General features: G+C 34.1%; 3 protein-coding genes across 4 annotated transcripts; 1 reads left to right on the forward strand and 2 right to left on the reverse strand.

Moving 5' to 3' along the window:
* Positions 1 to 2,931: 2,931 nt before the first annotated feature.
* LOC127081303 (uncharacterized) lies at positions 2,932 to 3,471 on the reverse strand. Its single transcript, XM_051021573.1, has one exon. It carries the CDS (start codon positions 3,469 to 3,471, stop codon positions 2,932 to 2,934), a length of 540 nt encoding a protein of 179 aa, XP_050877530.1.
* Positions 3,472 to 12,824: 9,353 nt separating this feature from the next.
* Positions 12,825 to 13,690, reverse strand: LOC127081304 (uncharacterized). The gene is made up of 2 exons (XM_051021574.1): positions 13,423 to 13,690; positions 12,825 to 13,309 (listed from the first exon to the last, which is right to left on the reverse strand). The coding sequence occupies exons 1-2, from the start codon at positions 13,688 to 13,690 to the stop codon at positions 12,825 to 12,827; spliced, it is 753 nt and encodes a 250-aa protein (XP_050877531.1).
* A 1,307-nt stretch (positions 13,691 to 14,997) lies between these two features.
* LOC127085405 (DNA-directed RNA polymerase II subunit RPB1) lies at positions 14,998 to 18,618 on the forward strand. Of its 2 annotated transcripts, none has more exons than XM_051025919.1 (2): positions 14,998 to 16,638; positions 17,274 to 18,618. In XM_051025919.1, the coding sequence occupies exon 2, from the start codon at positions 17,731 to 17,733 to the stop codon at positions 18,514 to 18,516; it is 786 nt and encodes a 261-aa protein (XP_050881876.1). In that variant the 5' UTR covers positions 14,998 to 16,638; positions 17,274 to 17,730; the 3' UTR covers positions 18,517 to 18,618. The 2 variants fall into 2 exon arrangements, with proteins under 2 accessions (XP_050881876.1, XP_050881875.1); XM_051025918.1 differs by having other exon boundaries at positions 15,000 to 16,638; positions 17,064 to 18,618.
* The last annotated feature ends 217 nt before the right edge of the window (positions 18,619 to 18,835 follow it).

Consider the following 18,835-nt stretch of genomic DNA (forward strand, 5'->3'; position numbering starts at 1 on the left):
TTTGCATTTAAGTATTTTTAAATGTGTGTTTCTAATTATGTGCATTCGAGTATTTATATACTTGTTCATGCATTATTTATGATTGTTAATGCATTTCTTGACATACAAGTTTTGATCATTTAATTGGTTGATGTTTAATGTTGGTATTGCATGTCTATTTGAATTTTGTTGATTATGGCATATCTATCTTCATGTTCAATATGATATCTTTTTTGTTGTATATGCTTCTTATCTATTTAGCTCATATGTTTATTAGAATTATTTGTTGGTGGTTGTTTAATTGGTTTTTAGACGTATTTCGATGTATCTCTTTTTGATGTTGTCAAATGGGGATAAGTTGTAATGAGTCTAAAATTGTTTTATGCGTTTTATGTGCAATGTTTCAGGGGGAGCATAAGCGTTTTCCATGTTATACTCAAAGTAGACTCAATTCTAAGAGAAAGCTTGTCAGGCATAAAAAAAAAGGAGAATGAAGTTGCATATCCCTAATACATTCAGAGGGAGCACCCCAATACGATTATTTGGTTTGCTTGTCTTATCACTTTCATCTTTGTTTAATTTTGATTATTGAGTCTCCTTCATGACTTCACCTCTCTGGATTAAGTTTTGAAATAATTCATTTTTAGCATGTATAAACCATTTGTTAGGTTTGAATTTGATCATGATGCTTTCAATAATTTGCACGAGTCTATGGAATATGAGTCATATATGACATTGATTCAAGTTAGGTGGAAAGAAAAATCTCAAAGTCTCTTTGAAATTTTGAAATTTTGGGATTTTGGGTGTTTGATTTGAATCAAACATAAATCCTGATTAAAATCATTTTCGACAGAGTCAAACAAATAATTATCAAACCATTGATTCAAATCACATTTTACACATGATTTGAATCATCAAACTCTGGGTCACCTTTGCCTCAATTGATTCGAATCACGCTTAACATATGATTCAGATCATGTAATTTTTCCATATTTTCTCAGTTAGCTCAACCTATTTGATTTGAATCAAATTTAACACATGATTTGAATCACATGGTGTTTGATTCCAATCACGATTTCCTCTTGATTCGAATCAACTAAAAAATGGGTCAAAATGTATTTTTCTTTTATTCCACTTCACTTGTTCATTTGATTCAAATCATGAAATGCTCTTAATTCGAATCTAAATACTGTTTCCAACCATTTTCTGTGCTTAATCTCAAGCACATGAAAACTTTTTTGTCGTAATTTCTTATGTAACGAATCATAGTGAGTATCATAATCAACATTGTGATTCTGTAAAAAAAATTAATTTCCTCTATTTTGAAAGTTCAAAGTCTTGCAACAAAATTTTTGCATCTTCAACTTCAATTTGATACAAATCTTGATAACGAGAGATTTCTAATTGGTTGAAGGAGGCGCGTTCTTGAAACTAATCATTCTTGAATGTTTGGTTGAGATTTTCAGGTTGTTTGCAAGATTTAGATGACTGTCAATGATGATGACAAATTCCATTTAAAAGTAGATCTTTCTCTCCAGAATTGCCTTAGTAATGACTGTATGGAAGGCTACAGATAAGACGGAGTTCTTCTCAAATCTTTGGACAATTCATCGCTTAAAGAATCAGTAAGATCAAGGTGTTGATTGATACACATGAAGGCTTGAAGCAGATTGATGATATTGGAAGATTCAATAGGCGTCAATCGAGTAAAGATTATGCAGAAGATTTTAGCGAGGTGTTATATACAAGTCAAGATCCTGATAGGAGATTTTATAATTCTCGACATTATCGTGAATTGGTGATTGTATGAACTCTTGAAAATATTTGTCAAATAAAAGGAACAATATAGGTTCTAATGGGAAGTCATTGAAGAGTGAACATAGACAAAGCGATGACGAACGCCAAAACACTATAAATCTCGATGTCATTTCTCTCTCTTACTCTTGCATTTAATTTCGTAGTATTTGCATGCTTATTTATTTCAATTCTGGTGTAGTTTATCATTTATTCAATTTATAATGATTTATTACTTTATTGAGGTGAATTGGTGATTAAATTCTGATAAATAATTGAGGTTAAAATTTTCTATATTGAATCATTGTATAAATATCTCATGGATTATACATTCGAATCAATTGGATACCTTGTGTTTATTATATTCATCTTTGGAGTTTGTAAAATGATTTAGTGTTACCGTGATCAAAATTTTAAATAGTATAATTTTTATATTTTCGCATCAAACCTTCTACTATCAATTTTTGAAATTATTCTAATAAAACTTTTAAAAAGACGTTGATTTTTATTATGTGAAGAAACGTTGCTATAACAACAAATTATTGAGTAATGAGAGAAGCGAGTGTTGGAAATTTAGCTTTCGTGTGATCATTCATATTGTTATCCAATTGATTCAACTGCATACGCAGGTTTTGATTATCGTTTTCCAACCGATCAAACTTCAAAGACATGGTTTGATTGTTGGCTTACATGGTTGTTTCTAGGTTGTAGTTATTGTTGATGAGTTCATCAAAACGTTGATTTGTGACTTAAAAAGAATCATCAAACTCTTTTAGTAAAGTTCCTGGATTTTGAAGGCATTGAAGAAGAAGATCAAAGAACCAATGATGAAAGGTTCAGGCACTACCATTAATTAGGGTGAACCATTTGATTGAAAAAATAAAATAAAAGAAATAAAACTTGCATTCTAAACATTCATGTCCACTAAAAGAAGACAAAATACACTTTAAATGCTAGTCATCCCTAATGGACCCTTTAGACTACTGCGCCATACCAATTTAAAATAATTAAAATAACATCACAGAAATAATATAAAACTCTATTTAAGAACACAATCTCTTAATCAAAGGACTTTTTAGTAATTTCCTTGAGGTTGCTATCAAAATACACGTTTGTAACACCTTGCCTCTACATTCTTAAGCCCATGCCTCTAATTAACTAGACTTGTGTCAAATAGTTTAGTATGCTATGAACAATGTTAGCAACTAGCATGACAATATCAGCATATATTGGGAGCGAAGAGGTATCATGATAAAGAGGTTCACTTGGTGTATCTCCAGAAAGACATTCCCAAGCATTAAAAGCTATACTTTCCATGGTTGGAATCATAGCTAGGTAATTTCCCATTTTGAACAGTTCTTCAGCATACTCAACTGAACCTAAGGCACCCTTTTTGATATCAAAATGAATTAAACACATATTGTAATGATATGTTAGATTGAAATTACCACCACTTTGTGCAATTAGCTTATTGATCAGATTGACAGTGTTGGTCACATTGGCACGAAGCACATCAATGGTGTACTGTGTAAGGCTAACAAGATCTCCACTTGCGCCGAATTTTGAATGGAGAAGATTTGAACAAAATGAATGATTTCTCGCATTCTTGCATATAGTATCCACATCTACAACTTTGACGGCATAAGAACGTGTAACACATAAAAGAAAAACCACAACTAGAGACCATAAACTATTCATTTTTGTTTTCAAGCAAAAACAAGTGTATAAGAAGAATTTATATAATACCTAATGGACTCCAACTCACCTGATCTTTATTTAATCAAAATAAAAAAAGAATGTAATATATTATTGTCCATAAATGCGAAAGTTATTTTTATTAATTTCATTGGATCTAAAACGGCTAGAGCCAAATCTTTATATTTTCTTAGATTGAATTCATTGAATTCAAAAAGATTAATAATATTAATAAGGAATTGTATTCCAATTTACTAAAATAAAGATTGGATTTTTTTTCTTATAATTGAATATTTTATTAAAAAATACTAACAAGTGTCTTCGGGATTAAAAAAAAGTTTAAAAGATAATTTTTTTAAAAAAGTAAATATATTTAATGTATTAAAAATAAAAATAATTAACTATTTTAAAAAATATTAATAAGATATTTTTTATCGGAAATTCTTAACCAGTCCACCCTATTTTATTATATAGAAAAAGAAAGTAATATGTGGTCAATATATGTGTTTAAAACATTTTAATATTTTTATTAACTAAATTGGTTTGAAAATGCGTGTAAAATATAGGATAGTATGAATATTAGTGGTCATTAATTAGAATTAACTAGACGTGGGCGATCTAGTTCATTTGATTTGTTTTAACTGAATTGAATTAAATAGGTTTAACTGTTGGAGATGTTTAAGTCATATAATAATAATTAGAGATAAACTTTGATCTCTGTATAAATTTTATTATTTCTAATTTTTATTTATATAAATACATTATAAAATTATAAAATATAATGAAAAGACATTTTGATAGTTACATCATTATTATTTTATTATTATTATTATTATTATTATTATTATTATTATTATTATTATTATTATTATTAAAATTAAAGATAAAATTTAAAAATTAGAGTAATAAGATAAATGAGATTTTTTAAATAAAAGTTTAGAAAAATTATTTATATTAAAATATATTCAAAAGTGTATAATCTTTTTCAAAAAATATCAACTTAGCATAAATGTATTTTTTTTTAAAAGTGAGAATTAAAGTGATAAGTTATATTTTTAAAATCTATAAAATTTTATAATTTCTAATTTTGATTATAATGATACATTATTCATTTTTATTATATAATTATAAAAATAATTAAAAGGATTTTTGATAGTTACATTACATTATTATTATTATTATTATTATTATTATTATTATTATTATTATTATTATTATTGTTGTTGTTAAAGATAGAAGTTAAAAATTAGAATAATAAGATGAATCAGATTTTTTTTAATAAAAGTTAAAAATGAGAGGCATAAATGAGATTTTTTTTCTAATAAAAATTCAAAATTGGCGCCTTTGGGAAGTTCACACATCATCTTGCTTAAATGAAATTATAAAATTATAAAAGATAATGAAAAGATATTTTGATAGTTACATTATTACTAGTTTTGCAAAAGATATTTTGATAGAGTAATAAGATAAAATGAGATTTTTGTAATAAAAGTTTTTTAAAAATTATTTATATTAAAATATATTAAAAAGTGTATTAAGTTTATTAAAAAAATATCAAATTAGCATAAAGTAGTTTATTTTTAAAAATGTGAGAATTAATGTGCTAAGTTATATTTTTAAAATCACTAAATGTTATGATTTCTAATTTTGATTTCTCTAAATAAAATAAAAAATTGAAATTAGAGAAGGACAATTTTTTTAAATATTTTCTCTTAAAGATTTATAATGATACATTAATCATTTTAGTAAAAGACAATAAAAAGACATTTTGATAGTTATATTATTATTATTATTATTATTATTATTATTATTATTAAGAGAATTTTGTGAGGATGACACGTCAATATGAGACTAGGGTTTTGACTAGGGTTGCATTAAGTAGATAATACTCCCTCCGATCATTTTTAAGTGTCATTTTTATTGTTGTGGGGTGTATAAGGTATCGCTTGATTTGTAATTTTCATGAACTTGTGTTTTGCGATATTTCAAGAAAATCCCTTGTTGTTCTTATGTCATTCTATATGTATGGATATAAGATGTGTAGTCACTTTGTCTGGTATGATGAAGAGATGTCTCAAAGATCCAAGGAATGAATATGTTCACTACATGAAAAATTAAACAAAGAAAATTTTAATGTGAATGATGCCATAATCAAAGAGGAGGAATTGAAGTTGCATATCAAGTTTTTGAAAATGATGAACAAGTTTACTATGGCAATGACATTTGTATTGTTAATTGGCTTAGTTGTATTAAATGTAATCAATTAGTTAATTATGTTTAGTTGAATAACTTAAGTTGTGTAATGGTCAAAAAATGCAGGTGTGTGTTCCTCCTGCAAGGGCATGGGGGCTCAGAGGCCTTAGTAGGTATATAACAATTTGAAATGGTTAAGGCTTGCCTGCGAAGGTGAGAAGCCCTGTATAATGATGTTTTATAGTGGTTCTAAGAGTCTTGCTCACGCGAGGTGAGAGGCTATATAGACGGTGGATATGCTTGTATTATGGGTGTAAGGGGTATGATTAATATCCGTTATAATCTAGTTAAGCGTTATGCTTAGGGTGTAATGAAATGTCCCCCCTCCCTTGAAGGGAGGGATATTTATAGAGACCTTTAGGGTCTAGGGTTTGGGTAGCCCCGAGTGGCGGCATCCTCCTCCCTATAATTAAGAGAAGTTATTGAGCACCTATCCTTTAGGAGTCAGTGGAGGACTCTCTCTCCTTTGACTAACATATGTACACATTATTAGTAGTTTCGGGCGAGTCTTCAAAGATATCCCTTGGGCGATATCGTCCTAGTTTAAGACCTTCACAAATATAACATCACATAATCCCTAAAGCATTAGATATTTTATAAGAACTAAGTGTTTTTAAACCCCTTTTTCATTCAAAGTGCGCCCTCGCCTTACGAGTGAGTCCCTCAGTTGAATATGGTCATAATTTAAAGGGGTGAGTCCCTCAGCTGAAGGTGATTATATTTAAAGGGAGATTTCCTCATCTAATGGTGAGTCCCTCGGGTGAAGGTGGTTATATTTAAAGGGTGATTCCCTCGGCTAAGGACGAGTCCCTCAGTCGAGGGAAACTATTTTTAAAGTGTGAGCCCCTTCGTTGAGGTTTTTTTTTTGTGTAAGCCCTTAATTTGAGGGATGTGTGATCTGCTAGACGTCTCCTAATTAGCTACAAAAAAATCATTTGAGAATGTCACCTAACTTGTCACGCTTATTGTCATTTAATGTAAGCAATAATGGTCTACTTTTTGAGACCCTGGACGTTAGCGGCACATGTCGAAAATGTGTTGAGATTTTCCAAAAACCATGGGGGGTCTAAAATATACCTTATGGTTTACAATATAAGGTATTTTATCTTTAATTTTATTTATTCCATTTCATTTTCCGCTCTTGTAATCTTTCCTGAACTACTTAACTATACATCTCTTTGTTCACAAACTTCTTCCAGGTTCGCAACTTTTTCTTGCTTTATGTAGTGAGTAGGTTTTACGAGGATATAAAAGAGATAGGTTTTTTACGCTAAGCGTGGGACTCTAGGTTAGTTACCCCCCCCCCCCCCCCACACACACACTCTCTTTTGACGGTTACGAGGGTGATTATTTTTATTCTGCTGCTTTTTCAAGAACATAAGAGATAATGTCTACCTCCTTCGTCACGTCCGAGGACGCTGAAGATTTCAAATCTAATTACACTCCTGAATGGATCCTCCTTTCCAATCGGGATGTGGGGTTTCTTCTTCAGATGATAAAGATGGATTTATTTTGGGGGCTTGCTCGCTGTTGGAGAGGGTGACGACGCGTGTCCCCTCAAACGCTCCTCCATATTTCTACTTCTACCTCCCCTTTATCAAGGATATGGGAATTATTTCCCCTCTTTATCCCTTTTCTATGAAGGTCCTGAGAGTCCTTAATATCGCATGCGCCCTCCTAGTTTTTCTCTAACAGTTGAGGCTACATCAAGGCTTTCGAGATGGTATGTGAAGACTCAGTCATCCCTTCTACCGTGGGAGTCTTCTTCTCCTTCTACACCATCAAATCGATGAAGGGAAGTTGGGTGTCTTTGAGTAGTCATCTTGGGAAATCCCTTTTCACATCTCATTCCAATTACTACAAGTTTTGGAAGGATATGTTTGTTTGTGTAAGGGGGCGAGGTGATTCCCTCTGGGTATTGGGAGCTGGCGACGCCCCCCTTTTACCTTTGTTCTGGACAAATGATATTGTGGTGATAATAGTGTATGAATGGGAGTTCCTCACCCTCAAGTGGATGAGTATTGTCCTTCTTTTGCGGTAGTTCGACCTTATGGACTATCGCGAGGTGATTAGTGTAACACCCTAAAATCCCTTACGACTCTTATTGAACCCAAAATCATGTGAATAATACATATTTAAATAGCAAGAGTGTCACACATATCTTTCAAAACAACATGCTTTTCAAAACAATTTTCAAAAGTACGCAGTGGATAATTCCCAAAACATGAATAACTAAATTTCTCAAAATAAAATTGTTCAAACTCAAGGATAAAGGAATTAGTCCCACAAATCTCAAAAAACAATACAAACATACAAATAATCTTGTTCCAATGTTACATATCAAAGTGACATCACGGAAATAAACAAAACTCGAAAAATAAATAAAGAAGAAGGCAACATGCGGCATTCCTCAACACAACATCTACTACTCGCTACCTATATCTACAACATAAGCGTAACTAGCCACACAACAACAAAAAAAGGGTGAAAATAACTTTACAACTGTTAACGGTGAATTTAAATAACAGGATAGTTACAAAAACATCTAAAGTCACTCCCACATAAATTTCACAAACAATAACACTAATTATAATGCAAATGCATAATGCAATATACTCATCCTCTAATATGCATGTGGTATCAAATTTTTGGGCTTCAGAGGTGAGTTAGAGATTTATCCCTGTCTTTGTTTCCTCTCTGAATTGTGTTCCTCTATGTACATGATATTGTCATGGTTCCCCCCTGAACCTGACCTCACTGGACTGAAGTCCTACCTAACTCCAATATACATGTATGCATGAACATGACAAAGAATTCACAAAACTTAAAACAATAGAAAATAAACTTAAAACTCATACTCAAAAAATTCCTCTCTGAATCAAAACAAATACTCGAAATATTCCTCTCTGATTCAAAACTCATACTCAAAAGATTCCTCTTTGAATCATAATTTTGCCAATATGAAAATAATATAACACCCTAAACTCTGACTCATAATATAAAATGGAAAATTGTACTATTTAGGATGCTACTTCACACAAATCATGCACTTCATAAAAATATTTCCAAACTCGCATCGGAAAATTCAAATAATCCTCATAATCATCAAATAATACATTAAACCACCAAATAACGAAAATAACTCCAAAAGAAAACTTCAAAACAAATAACGCACGTGTTCCCGATGTTATAGATTAGAGCAGACAAAAACCAACTAAAAACGATAAATAAAAATAAAAGAAGAAAGTTTCAAGGTCGTCTTCCACTCACAAGTGGCTACTCCTGCTGAGTATCTATACATCAATTGCACAAAGCCAACAAAACAAACAAGAAAGGGGTGAGAATACACCTTACAAATTTTAACAGTGAAATTTAGCAACAAGATGATAATAATTGATAATCATAAGTATATCATTCACATAAAACACAATCAAATATCAAATAATGATGCAAATGCTAATGTCACCAACTCCTCTTAAAAATGCATGTAGTACCGGGTTTTTAGGATCATAGGTATGTTATTGATTTACCCATGTCTCTGGTTCCTCTTGAATCGTGTCCCTCTCTAAACATGAGACATCCATAGTCCTTCTCTGAATCAGGCCATCACTGGAACATCATAAATAAAATCACCAGAAGGTTCCACTTTTGAACCTATAGGTTGCCAATCACAGACCGTCAATATAATCCTTTCAGATTACTAATCTAAAAAATCGCCAAATTAAGGTCGTCATTGTAATCCCTCTAGATTATTATACTAAAAATTATGGTTTAAAATTTTATTTAATATTTCACCAAAAAAGACAAAGTTATTTTATTACCCAAACCTCAAACTCATTAAAATTTCCTAGGGAACCTCAATACCTCTCGGTTCTCAAAAATAACTCCAAAGTACCCCAAAAGTACTCTAAAATATTCAAGGTAATCTAAAGATAAAGGTTTCACAGGTAATAACTCTACTAAGTAAAAAGGCAGGTAGTTTGACTCAAATTGCTCAAAAGTGACCCTAAGATTACCAATCCGACATCAAAGGTTGCTCAAAAATCACCGAAAAACTCATAAACTCGAAAAGCTGATGAAAAACGCCTGAAACGCTCGAAAATCATCACCGCCAAAAATCACTGCTGAAAAGCCCCCAAACAGTGGCGCGGCACCACAAACCGCTATCGTGCTCTCGCTGCTACAACACCGCCGCGATACCCACCCAAAAACCACCAGTTAATGCCTTTCCGACATGCCCTACCACCGCCGTCGATACGTGGCGTAGGAGAGGTCGACCGACTCCCCAAATCCTACGCCCCCCGAATCGATTTTTGATATTTTTTCAAAAAGTCACGATTTTTTATTTTCTACAAAACTTTCTGATTTTTGAAAAATCTAGTTTTATTGGACCTGTGAAGCTTTTGGGGATAAGATATAGTTTTGGGGAAAATAGGGAAAACACAATACAGTTCTGCAGACATAATTTTTTTGGGAAACTAAACGATCTAAAAAAATCCCAACTCAAAAATATGATCAAACAGCATAGCACAAAATTCATACAATATCATCAAATCCACAACAAGTTTCGTGAACCTATAAACAACAACATTTTAGAGACCGTAGGAGATTTATCCCAAATCCCCTTTGGGTCTCAGAGCAACACATACAAATAAAACAGATTCATCAATAACACCAATAAGGTTTTCTCTGATCCTTATTTGGCCAAAATTACACAGATCATAGAAAATAAATGAAAAATTACATTACCCCAAGGCGCTTATGGAATTGTAAGGAACCCTCACCATCCTGAGTGCCAAATTCACCCATAAGACAATTCCTCCATACATTGGAATTGCAGAGTTTCTCGATTAAGCTATTGCTTCTCCTTCCTATAGCGCTCCTTAGAGTTTCCTAGTCGCTTCTCGTTTTCCCCAATTTCACGTATCAACCTTTCTCTTAGCCCCAACTTTTCCTATTTAAATAATCTAATAGGTTTTGGCAAATTCTCAACTTTCCCCTCGACATTTCATTATTACACCTTAACCCTCTAATTTTATTAAAAACTTTAATTTCTCCCTCTACTCTCAATTTTTCATAAGTTAATATTTAAATTAAATAAATATATAATTTAAATAAACATTTAATCAAAATTTCTTAATTTTCTACTCTCTCAACTTATTATAAAATAATTAAATATATCCAATATTCATAATAACCTTAATAATTCTATTTTATTTTTCTACTCTCCAATTCTATAACCCGATAATTATTAAATTACCAAAATACCAATACACACCAAAAATCACAAAAAATTCAAGTATAACGAATAAAAAACACCAATAATTAAATAAAATACTCGATTAAAAATCGGGGTGTTACAACTCTCCACCACTTAAAAGGATTTTCGCCCTCAGAAATTACCTAGTGAAAACATATCCGGATAAGATTCCTTCATCCGAATCTCCAGCTTCCAACTCAAACTTCCTCCAGCAGGTCCTCCTCATACCACCTTCACTAAATCAATCTCCTTACCTCTGAGTTGTTCACTTCTCGATCCTCGATCCTTATTGAAAATGCTTCAATAGTCAGATTATCCTGCAATTACATATCGTTCATTTGGATTATAAGATATGGATCGATAATGTACTTCCGAAGCTAAGATACATGAAAAATATCATGCAGGCTTGAAAGAGACGGTGGTAAGGACACCCTATAGGAAACAACTCCAATCCACTAGGAGATCTGATAGGGACCAATGAAATGAGGAGTAAGCTTTTTAGACTTCAAAGTCCTTCCAAAACCAGTCACAAGAGTGACTCTCAAAAACACATGATCACCCTATCGGAATTCAAGAGTCTTTCTCCGCTTATCGTGGTAACTTTTATGCCTATTATGACATGCCTTCATCTTCTCTTGAATCATCTTCACCTTTTATGTAGTCTGTTGCATAGTTTTTGGTCCAAGTACAACACTTTCTCCAAACTCATACCAACATATAGGAGTCATGCACCCCCCTCATACAAAGCTTTGAATGACACCATTCAAATACTATACTGGTAGTTATTATTATATGCAAACTCAATCAAATCCAACTCTCTAACCATCAACGTCGCCATGTGCAATGACTTCAGACTCAAAGCATCTGCTACAACATTGGCTTTACCCGGATGGTAGTTCAAACCTAAGTCGTATTCCTTCAAAAACTCTAACCATTTTCTCGGCCTCATATTCAGCTCCTTCTGATCGAACAAATATTTCAAACTCTTGTGATCACGGAATACTTCAAATCTAGAACCATACAAATAATGTCAACATAACTTCAGCACGAATATCATAACTTCTAACTCTAAATTGTGAGAAAGGTAATTCCTCTCATGAATCTTCAGTTGTCACGAAGCATACGCTACCACCTGCCCATTTTGCAAAAGCACATCGCCTAAGCCCATCTTGGATACATCACAATATACCATAAAAGGTTCCTCTCAGTCTGGTAATACCAACAATAGTGTTGCTGTCAACTTCTTTTTCAGATCCTGAAAATTTCCATCACACTGCATATCCCATACAAAGGCTTGACCCTTTCGAGTCAACTGAGTCAAAGGCAGTGCTAACTTAGAAAAACCTTCGCTAAATCTTAGGCAGTAACCATCCAACCCTAAGAAAATTTTGATCTCGGTAACTAATTTTGTAGCCTCCCACTGTAGCATTACATCTACCTTAAAAGGTCCAACCTCTATACCACCACTGGAAATAACATGACTGAGAAAACTCATTTCTCGCAACCAGAGCTCACATTTGGATAATTTTGCATACAACTTCTTCTCTTTCAAAACCTGGAGTACATTACAAAGATGTCCCATATGGTCTTCATCTGATTTAAAATATACCAGAATATCATCAACAAACACCACTACAAGCTGATCCAGATAGGGAAGAAATATCTTATTCATATACTCCATAAATACACAAGAGGAATTAGACACACCAAACGACATCGTTGAGTACTCATAGTGATTATATCGTGTCCTGAATGTAGTCTTCGAAATATCTTCATCCTTCACTCGAATCTGATGATAACCCGACCTCATGTTGATCTTACGAAAAACACAGGTTCCTACTAACTAATCCATAAGGTCGTCGGTTTTGAGAAGAGGATACTTATTATTGATGGTGACCTTATTCAGCTGACGATAGTCAACACACAATCTCATACTACTGTCTTTCTTCTTCACTAATAACATTGGAGGTCCCCAAGGTGATACACTTGGTCTGACAAATTTCTTATCAAGCAAATCTTTTAGTTGACTCTTCAACTCACTCAATTTTGCTGGAGACATTCTATAAGGTGCCATCGACACATGTCTAGTATCGAGTATTAAATCTATGTTGAACTCAAACTCTCTCTCTAGAGGTATATTAGGAATATCATCAAGAAACACATCTGGAAATTCACACACTATAGGAAGATCATTCAACATCGATTTTCCTTTGATTTTCAATGATGCAAACATCATAAACACTTGAGCTTCATATTTTAGGAACTCTTCAACTTGTCTAGAAAAAATAAACTGAGGACCTTTCTCCTCCACAAACTCAGGAAACAACACTGTCTTATTATAGCAGTTATATAAATATGGTAGAACTCTAACCAGTTCATACCCAAGACAACATCAAGTTGACTCAACGGTAAGCAAACTAAGTCAAAGCTAAAGTCCTTACCATATATTGTCAATGGACAATTCAAACAAACTAAAGAAGTAGTTACCAACCCATTCGCTGGAGTATCGATAACCATACTTCCATTCATAGCTGACACCATAAGATTCAATCTCTTCACACAATCAGCAAATATAAAGGAATGTGTAGCACCAATATCAATCATAGTAATTAAAGGAATGTCATTAATAAAACAAGTACCTCGAACCAGATTATCATACTTTGAGGCATCCGCACCACTGAGAGCAAATACCTTTCCACCAACTTTCATATTTTGAGACTTCTTGGGCTTCTGACATTGTATACTAATATGACCAGTCTCCCCACAGTTGAAGCAAACCACACCAACACTCTTGTAGTCAGTAGCTCTATGTCATACCTTCCGACATTTGAAGCATGTTAAAGCAATACACTCTAAAGTATGATGACCAAGCACCCCACATTTGAGAGGAGTAAGAACACCTTCCCCACTTTGATTTTTCTCACCATTATTCATCTATTGAAAGTTCTTTTTACCCTTACCATCCAGAATGACATACAACTTTCCGCGATTCTGATTACCACTTCTCTTATCTCTCAAACTCTTGTAATGAGAGGATCTAGCAGGACTGTCTTCATCATATATACGACACTTGTTGACCCGCGCGGAGAACTGACAAATTTCCTAATACCCAATTTTACATCCCATAAATGATTTAGCCGGCCAAGGTATGAAACCAGAGTTTCTAAACCTGGATGAGATATCCATTTCTTGTCAAGATGGTCATGTAAGAACCTTAGAATGACACACATAGGTTAACCCCAGATGACAAATAGTCAGATTATGATATGTCTTATGTGTAGTCCGGGATTCTCAAAGCCGAGTTATGAGTCACTAGGTCTATGGGGTGAATGTCGGGTACTTGAGAGATAACCGAGTTACTACTTATAAAAAATAAGAGGCCGAGTCATAGAGATCTCATATGCACGCTCTTAGACGATATGTACAAATCAGTATAATAATTATATAATATATACATCCTGGATCCGGATATGCATAAGATGACTTACTCGGACAGGAGACATCCATATCAGATTCTAGAAAGGATAGCCAAAAGGCCATTCATCGGTTATAAAGTTAAAAGATTATCCATTGCAACATTCTTCCATAAATAAGGAGAATAATCGTGTAAATAAGGAGGTCAATGAACAACATAGAAAGGAGGAAGTTTATGAGAGACCTTGGACCCCTAACAATGTTGGTCATGTACCTCTTACCCATTACATAGGCTCCATCCAACCAAACATTTACAACCTTCTCGAGTCATCATCAAAAAGGTTAATCAATTATAATATTTTTAGTAAGAATATTTGGTGTCCACCGTAGAACTCTCGTAAAACTAATCTGACCCATATTATTCTCACATAATCAATTTATACTATTGACTCTAAGACAATGTTTGGATACGCTAAAACAAATGGAACGGAATGGAGCAAAACATAATGGAATAAATATGTCATTTCATTGTTTAAGTCTTTCTCATTCCACCCAAATCAAAATATATAAAAAATGATGGAATATGAGAGAATACATTTCATCATTTTCTGCTCCCTTCCATCTATTTTTAATTAAATCAAACAACAAAATATGAATTTATACAATTCCGCTTCAGTCCATATTCCATCTATCATAAGATAACCTAAGAGACATAAGAGTATCGTAATAGATCCCTTTCCTCTTAACAAATTCTTTGTACATTTTATATTATGTTTTCGGAACTCATGGATGGATTTGCTGAATATCGGCGCCACCACGAGAACCAATGGGGACGTTATACAGACCAAACGAAACATCTCCAGAAGGGAATTCATTCATATCTCCATACTCAGCTCACTCATATGAGGGATAATCGAGGCTCTCCATCTGATCTCGAAGTCACCATAGAAGCAGCACTCGCGAGTAAATGTATTAAGAGATCGACTTCCCGACATGGTGGGTCTTCGATCAAAACCGGAAGGAACGATATACGGATGCGTCGGCTCAATTTACCAGAAGAAAGAAACCGATGTGTTTGCGTTCCTTGAAACTATTATGTTATTATCATGTGTTGGTTTTGGTTGTTATGAAACGTTCGTATTATCATCTTCTATTTTGTCATGTAATATAACCAAACTAATTGTGATTTCTGAGAAGGGAAATGGTGTTAATCAAGTTTTGCTAATGGCAATTTCTGAGAAGGGAACAGTGATGGGGCTACGATGCTGGATTCGAATGACATTGTGTCAGTGAATTCCATAAATAATACTTAGTGGTTAGTTGAAGTGGAACCATGGAGATAAGATGTTGGGATGAATGTAGCCGATCCGTAATGCATTGACAATCGAACTAGTCGGCCGAAACGTCGCGGAGCAAGGTGTATGAGTGACAAAGCTCGGGTTAGAGAGGAGCCATTACGAAGGGCTCCCGTTCGGTGACCATACCAGTAGAGCACACAAAGTATTCGACAGAATTCCCGAGCGAAAAGCAGAACAATTCCTCAAAGCTTAAGGAGAAACAGAGCTCGGATTGTGGAAATTAAGTCACACCGACATCAAAACTAGTCGATCGCATAGTCAACACCGTCATTCAGAGACAAGTCACCTATACTCGAGCTAGACATAATGACTGAGGTTCTGGCATATGACATTAGTTGATTATGGTAGTAATTACTGCAGTTATAGGTTCATGTATAATTTCTGTTAACATTTCTGGTGGCAATTATTACCTGAACCATCTCATATATAGTCTCTGCAGATTTAACAAATGCAGGCCAAAGCCTGTCTTCTATCCAGCTATGCCTTTGATGGTCTTAGAGCAACTTCAGGAAGTACAACATCCATATCAAGTAGATTAATCTTTAGCTACCCTGAGATGTGAGAAACTTTACCAACGAAGTGGTCTATAAAACGACGAAGGAACCGCACAGTAATCATAGACTTCCATATCTGAAGCCGGATTGCAAAAAGCATCAGTGTTTTCCTGAGAAACCCGGTTTTCTGAAGCTTTATAGGCACCATCAATAATATCATCGCCCTTTAGAGATAAGCAAAAGCAGTAGGAATGAAGGATCCAAAAGACCACTAGCTGTTTTGCTAAGCAACAGTAGTTGCTGAAGTTCACTCAAGCCGGACCTCTTTGATACGGGACCTTGAAGGAAAAATGGTTTCAACGGACGTCGCCAGTCATTCTTACATATTCTGGTAATTGATCGAATTTTGCTGTTTATGGCTTCTGTTGATATGGCTATCATTATATAATGATTCATGTTTAAGTGAAGAATCGGTTTTTCTGTCTCACAACATATGCTTTCAAAATCGACTTATATACACTTCATCATTTAGCAGTCAGGTTATCCTTGAAGTTCTTTTGATTGGTCCGTATACTGTGATGAATATAAGTCGTTACAAGTAGCAGAGTAAGTGCATATGTATAGTGTCGAAGGTTCTGTAATATTGTGAGTAATGTGAGAGTATTATCGGATGATGAATATGTGTGCATTTTTAAAGTGTTGAAATATCAATCTGCAATGATAAGAAATAGTGCCTATGATTGGTGTAATTTATATGAAAATGTGTTGTTATGAGGACTGTTCTTTTCAAGGGTGAATAAATGTGTTCCCGTGCAGGACTCTAACCGTAGAACCATCGATAATAATGGCAATGTTGTTACTTTTGCAAATCTCAACGATAGCTTTGAGTTAGCTACAAGAGTTATTAAGATACAGCAAGAGTGGAGAGCCACGACCATTGCTCATATGAATCGAAATGGAGGGTTTTCTAGGATTCTCACTCATTCTTCAACTGATAGGCCCTTGTTGTTGGATTCGTTGTCACAGGCTGCTGAAATTCATCATTGAAGTCCTAAAGCATGCTACGATGAAGTTTTCAGTCACCAGTCCATGCTATCATGATAGCTTGATATGGAGAACATTTGTGTTAGGTGCTAACGAACAGTATCTTCCTATTATCCTTGTCACATCCGATGGGCTTATCACAGTTGAAATAAAACGACTGAACAATTGGAAAAGGGCTGGCTATCAATGTCAATCTCGATAGGTTATCGTCAGGTGGGAGCGATGGTAGACGATAGATAATGGAAGCGATTAAGGTGAAGCTGGATTTTTGAGGAGCAAACCATTGTGGAAACCATTGTGGAAGGCATAATCGTTAAACTTGATGGCTGAGGATAAGAAATTATTTTCAATTCTGCAATTTATTTGTTACTTAGTGGCCATTCTCTTAATTGATTTGCTTATGAGACGCATAAATATATAGGTTTGGATTATAACTATTATGTTGTATATTGTTATGTGCAAGTTGTCATGCTTTAACAGTAGGCAAAACAATTGTCGGGGTATTGCAGATATCAACAAAGATTTTGTTAAAAATACAAAAGTTCAGAAGTTTGATGAGAATGAAGGTTTCAAGCCTCATGAGGAATGGATGCTTGATACAGAAGGTGTCAACCTTTTAATTGTTATGTGCCATGAAGATGTTGATGCAACAAGGTCCACAAGCAACTATTTGATGGAAGTTATTGAAGTTCTTGGTATTGAGGCAGTTCGACGTTCTCTGCTGGATGAATTGTGTGTTGTCATTTCATTTGACGGGTCTTACGTCAATTACCGGCATTTAGATATTCTTTGTGATATCATGACATATCAAGGACATTTGATGGCAATTACATGTCATGGTATCAACAGGAATGAGACTGGCCCAATGATGAGGTGCTCGTTTGGAGAGACTGTTGATATTCTCCTTGATGCTGCGGTATATGCTGAGATTGATTACGTGAAGGGTGTAACTGAAAATATTATGTTAGGTCAACTAAACCCCATAGGCACCGGTGAATGTGCCATGTTACTTAATGACGAGATGCTAAATAATGCTATTGAGCTCCAGCTACCTAGTTATATGGAAGGTCTTGATTTTTGCATGGCACCTCGTCGTTCCCCGATATCTGCTACTCCATATTGGGTAAACTTGATGTCTCCAAGTTATCTGCTGAGCCTGAATCTCCGGCTGTCTCCTACTAACGATGCACATTTTTTTAAATTAATTATCTATATTGTCGGATAAGGCAAGGTAATTTATTTGCCGTTTGTAACTAATTTAGGAATTATATTTGGAAAATGGGTGTCACTCATTTTCCAACGAGGACGGGAAACACCTCTTCTTTTCTGAGCTTTTTAAAAAATTATGTAGGATAATAGTTAGAACAAATATCGGAAAGAGACTTACCACCGAGAACAACGAAGACCTCCACAAAGATGCATAATCGGCTTCAGCCAGGTAACATTTAATAAAATCTTTGGTCTAACAAAAGTCCAAGCGCATTTGAAGTCTCTGGCATAATCGGCTTCGATCGGGTAACATTTAAGAAAACCCCTGGTCTAAC

The sequence above is a fragment of the Lathyrus oleraceus genome, chromosome 5 (genome assembly GCF_024323335.1).
Source record: "Lathyrus oleraceus cultivar Zhongwan6 chromosome 5, CAAS_Psat_ZW6_1.0, whole genome shotgun sequence".
NCBI lineage: Eukaryota > Viridiplantae > Streptophyta > Magnoliopsida > Fabales > Fabaceae > Lathyrus > Lathyrus oleraceus.

Bases quoted from the DNA above. Each gene is read 5' to 3' on its own strand.
- LOC127081303 (XM_051021573.1), bottom strand. From the start codon at position 3,471: ATGAATAGTTTATGGTCTCTAGTTGTGGTTTTTCTTTTATGTGTTACA.
- LOC127081304 (XM_051021574.1), bottom strand. From the start codon at position 13,690: ATGAAAGTTGGTGGAAAGGTATTTGCTCTCAGTGGTGCGGATGCCTCA. The intron at 13,310-13,422 runs GTAAGGACTTTA...ATAATAAGACAG, and splicing joins TTGTCCATTGACAATATATG to TGTTGTTTCCTGAGTTTGTG.
- LOC127085405 (XM_051025919.1), top strand. From the start codon at position 17,731: ATGTTGTATATTGTTATGTGCAAGTTGTCATGCTTTAACAGTAGGCAA.